This window comes from Centroberyx affinis, unplaced genomic scaffold (assembly GCF_046629955.1).
Source record: "Centroberyx affinis isolate AG114_WGS23_722 - 3 ecotype Tasmania unplaced genomic scaffold, CSIRO-AGI_Caff_v1 ptg002223l_1, whole genome shotgun sequence".
Taxonomy (NCBI): Eukaryota; Metazoa; Chordata; class Actinopteri; order Beryciformes; family Berycidae; genus Centroberyx; species Centroberyx affinis.
Window position 1 is genome coordinate 901 of NW_027280523.1, and position 4100 is coordinate 5000.

At 43.4% G+C, this 4100-nt stretch overlaps 1 protein-coding gene across 1 annotated transcript in view; it reads right to left on the minus strand.

The window, feature by feature from the left end:
- Nucleotides 1-1143: 1143 nt before the first annotated feature.
- Nucleotides 1144-4100, minus strand: part of LOC139655268 (rho guanine nucleotide exchange factor TIAM2-like) — a gene marked incomplete at its 3' end in the record, with an annotated part of 28301 nt that continues 25344 nt past the window's right edge. Inside the window, exons 11-12 of the mRNA XM_071532622.1 lie at nt 3146-3370; nt 1144-1286 (exon numbers count right to left, since the gene is read on the minus strand). Coding sequence (XP_071388723.1) covers nt 1144-1286; nt 3146-3370 — 368 coding nt within the window. The remainder of the gene's footprint in view (nt 1287-3145; nt 3371-4100) is intronic.

A 4100-nucleotide genomic window follows, 5' to 3' on the forward strand; every position in this document is an offset into this window, starting at 1 on the left:
TTAAGATTAAGATGAATTGTATTAATCCCTGAGGGCAAACTGGGTCAGAGAAGAGGATACAGATGAATTATTCTATTTAAAGTCACTATTGAGGCATCAGAGGAGGAATTATCTTACAGCGAAACGCCTCTCCAACGACTGGAAATTAATATTAAATCATGATAATGCAAAATAATACTGATAATAATAATAGTAATAATTGCTCGCAGGGAATCCAAGTGGTTTGGATGAGACAGAACTAGAATCATATTAGAAGCGTTTTCTTTCTTCTTTCTTTTTTAATTTCACTCTTCGTTTTTTAAACTGAACGGACTGTTCCAGAATAACACAAAGCCTCTAAGACAGTGGTTCTCAACGTGGGGTCCGGGGACCACCAGGGGTCCTTGAGGGGGTTCCAGGGGGTCCCCAGCAAATTGATATTGTTGTAATTGTTAAACGGTTAAACAATAACAATTATGTTAAATTTCACCAATTGTTAAACTTCACCATTTTTTTTTCCATTATTATTATTATTATTATTATTATTATATAAAAATAACAATACAACACAAAACAGAAACATAACTACAAACAAAATATAGTAAGTAGACAGAATAGAAATCACAGCCCAATTATGAACAAAAAACCCCCAAAACTTCAACTTCTTAAACATCACCATTATTTCATTTAGAAGAAGTAACTCTACTAGAGAATGTAGAAGAATGTAAAACACTGTTCTGATCATAGTTTCTCTGTTATCTCTCTACCTACAATACAGACAGTCATGGAGTTCAGGACAAAATCATATCTGACAATAAAATTATTCTCAGATTTGGGTCCCGAGAGACAAAATCTCATCAAATGGGGGTCCGTGGCTCTAATGTGGACTAAATTAGGGTCCTTGATGTGAAAAAGGTTGAGAATAACTGCTCTAAGTGATGTAATGAAACGTACTGTAAGCAAACGTTAAGTTTTCTGTTTTGTTTTAATGTTTTGTGTGGAGCCGGGAAGAGCAGCTGTTGCATTATGCACAGCTGATGGGGATCCTAATAATAAACAAAATAACAAACAAAATATTGAGTATGGATAGTCTGCATTTTCTAACTGATATCCATGATGTTTGAGCCCAAACCCACAAACGCTGTAACAGAAGCTTGTCCTCACCTGTCCCGGTCCCTGTGCCTGTCCCTGTCCCTGTCCCGGTCCCTGTCCCGGTCCCGGTCCTGGCGGCTGGCTGTCCTCGCCGGGCCTCGACAGGACGTCCTGACACACAGGAGGCGGGACGCTGTCAGCGGGCGACAGAGAATCTGTGAGAGGAAGAAGCACAGTTACATCATCAAGAAGATAATAATACTTTATACTCATGGTATTAGTATGGTACTTTTCCTATAAATAAAAACATATTTAGGGCGGTAGGTCCTAGAGGTTAGAACCCGGGTTAAAGCTCCAGTGCTGCAGTTATCCTCCCTGCTGAAGGGTCCTTGAGCAAGACACTGAATCCCTATGAGCTCCAGACCCTGACCTCTGACCTCTGACCTTATTTCTCCCATTAGAGATGAATAGAGTCACCAATAAATAAGGAAACAACAAACACATTAATAGATAGATAGATAGATAGATAGATAGATAGATAGATAGAAGCTTTCTGCTGGCAGTGAGGGAGAAATTCTCACATCACAGCGCTCTGGGCAGATTTCCCAGAATTCCCCTGGGGCAGGTGTGTGTGTGTGTGTGTGTGTGGGGGGGGGGGGGGGGGGGGGTTTATCTCTGCTGGTGTTTAAACTGCATCTGACTGGTGTCAACGAGCATCGATCTGCCTTCAGGATAAAACCCAGCAGGCAGGAGCAATCCATCCGGACAGACCGCTCTGCTGGGAGAAAACTCTGTCATAACACTTCCTGTGTGAGGAGCGAGGCGCTGAGGGTTCAGGGTTCGATTTCCACCAGGCACACTCATGCTGAACATGTCCACAACCGGTAAAAGCTTTGGATAAAACCACCAACAAAACGGAATATATTACTCTGTTATTTATTTCCGATGTTAGAATCAGAGCAGGGGGAGCGGTACTGCGTTCACTTTACCGCACCGTTGTGACAAAAAGAGAGCCGAGCCAGAAGGCAAAGCTCTCGATCTACCGGGCAATCTTCATCCCGACCCTCACCTGTGGTCATGAACTATGGGTCATGACCGAAAGGACGAGATCGCGGATACGAGCGGCCGAAATGGGCTTCCTCAGGAGGGCGGCTGGCATCTCCCTTAGGGATAGGGTGAGAAGCTCGGTCACCCGTGAGGGACTCAGAGTAGAGCCGCTGCTCCTTCGCATAGAAAGGAGCCAGTTGAGGTGGTTCGGGCCTCTAGTAAAGATGCCTCCTGGTCGCCTCCCTAGGGAGGTTTTCCAGGCAGGTCCAGCTGGGAGGAGGCCACGGGGCAGACCGAGGACCAGGTGGAGGGATTACATCTCCACGCTGGCCTGGGAACGCCTTGGGATCCCCCAGTCAGAGCTGGTTAATGTGGCCAGGGAAAGGGAAGTTTGGGGCCCGACCTCGGATAAGCAGTTGAAGATGGATGGATGGATGGAAGTGGGGAAGATTCACAGGAGGTCTGGGTGCCAGCACTCAAGAACGTTTTTCGAAAACTAATGGTTGTAGTGAAGATTTGCTCTATAATGGTGTGAATATCGGTCTTTTCCACACACTGTGATCGTTTGGCTTCAGCAGACTCTTTGCTCTCTTAAGAACCAGAACAACTGACTTCAGTTGTTTTGGAGAAGGCTGCTGTACAGAGTTGTGCTGCACTGCAAAAAAGCTGTCCAGTGTTTCCAGACCTATTATTTCATGATATTTTTAGTCAAATCATCTCAGTGCACTGGCAAATAATCTGCTGGTTTCAGTAACTTTCACTTGATTCATATGACTTCTTTCAAGAAATCATCATAAAACAATGAAGAAAATCTGGAAACAAGAAACTTTCAATTCACAATTTCAAAGTAAATGTCCTGCAACAAGTTACATTCTCCTGAAAAAAAAGTTCCTAAAATAATCTTGATAAGTCTGGAGACAAGAGAAAATAACTGAACAAGTCTGTCAGGTTTTGCAGTGTGTGATATGGACTAACAAACAGAGTTTTCATTTCTGGGTGAACTATTCCTTTAAAGTCTCTCCACTACCTGCAGTCCAGGCCAGGAGCTGGCCGGGGGGGTCGGCGGGGTCAGCGGGGTCGGCGGGGTCCCCGGGTTCGGGCCAGGCGGGGCCGGGCTCCTCGGGGCTCGGCTCCTCCCTCCTCAGCAGCAGCCGGAGCGTCTGCTGGCTGAAGAAGGAGTGCATCAGGCCCAGGTCCAGACCGGACACCCCGGCTCCGTTCAGGACCAGGACCTCGTCTCCCGCTCGCAGGCCTGGGGGGAGAAGGAGAGCCAGGACAGACGGGGTTTATTATTATTATTATTTTTTTTTTTTTTACAAATGACTGATACACAGGGAGGTCAGAGGTCAGATACAGAGAACCTAGAGCCAGTGGTGGAAGAAGTACTGAGATCTTTTACTTCAGTAAAAGTAGCAATACAACAATGTAAAGATACTCCATTACAAGTAAAAGTCCTGCATTCAAAATCTTACTTAAGTAAAAGTACATAAGTATTGGCAGCAAAATGTACTTAGAGTATCAAAGTAAACATACTCATTATGCAAACTGTCCCCATTTAGAGAGTTATATTTTTCATAAATTATTGGAATATTAATACTGATTTATTGACATACATGTACATGTAAGCAGCATTTTAAAGTTGTCAACGTGAAGCTAATCTTAACAATTTAGCTATACTTTTGGGTAGTCTAATCTATATATATATATCTTATATTATTTTATAAAGATGATCAAATGTTCTAAATATAAAATATTGATCTGAAAAGTAACTAGTAACTATAACTGTGAAATAAATGTAATGGAGTAAAAAGTACAAAATTTCCCTCTGAAATGTAGTGGAGTATAAGTACAAAGTAGTGTGGGTGCAAAGTAAGGCACAAGGCGCAAAGGGGTTGTACTAAGTCCCTTAATGAATCATAGGTGTGTTTTGGGCGTAACATGAACTCAGCCAATCAGAGCATCATCTCCCATTCCCTTTAAGA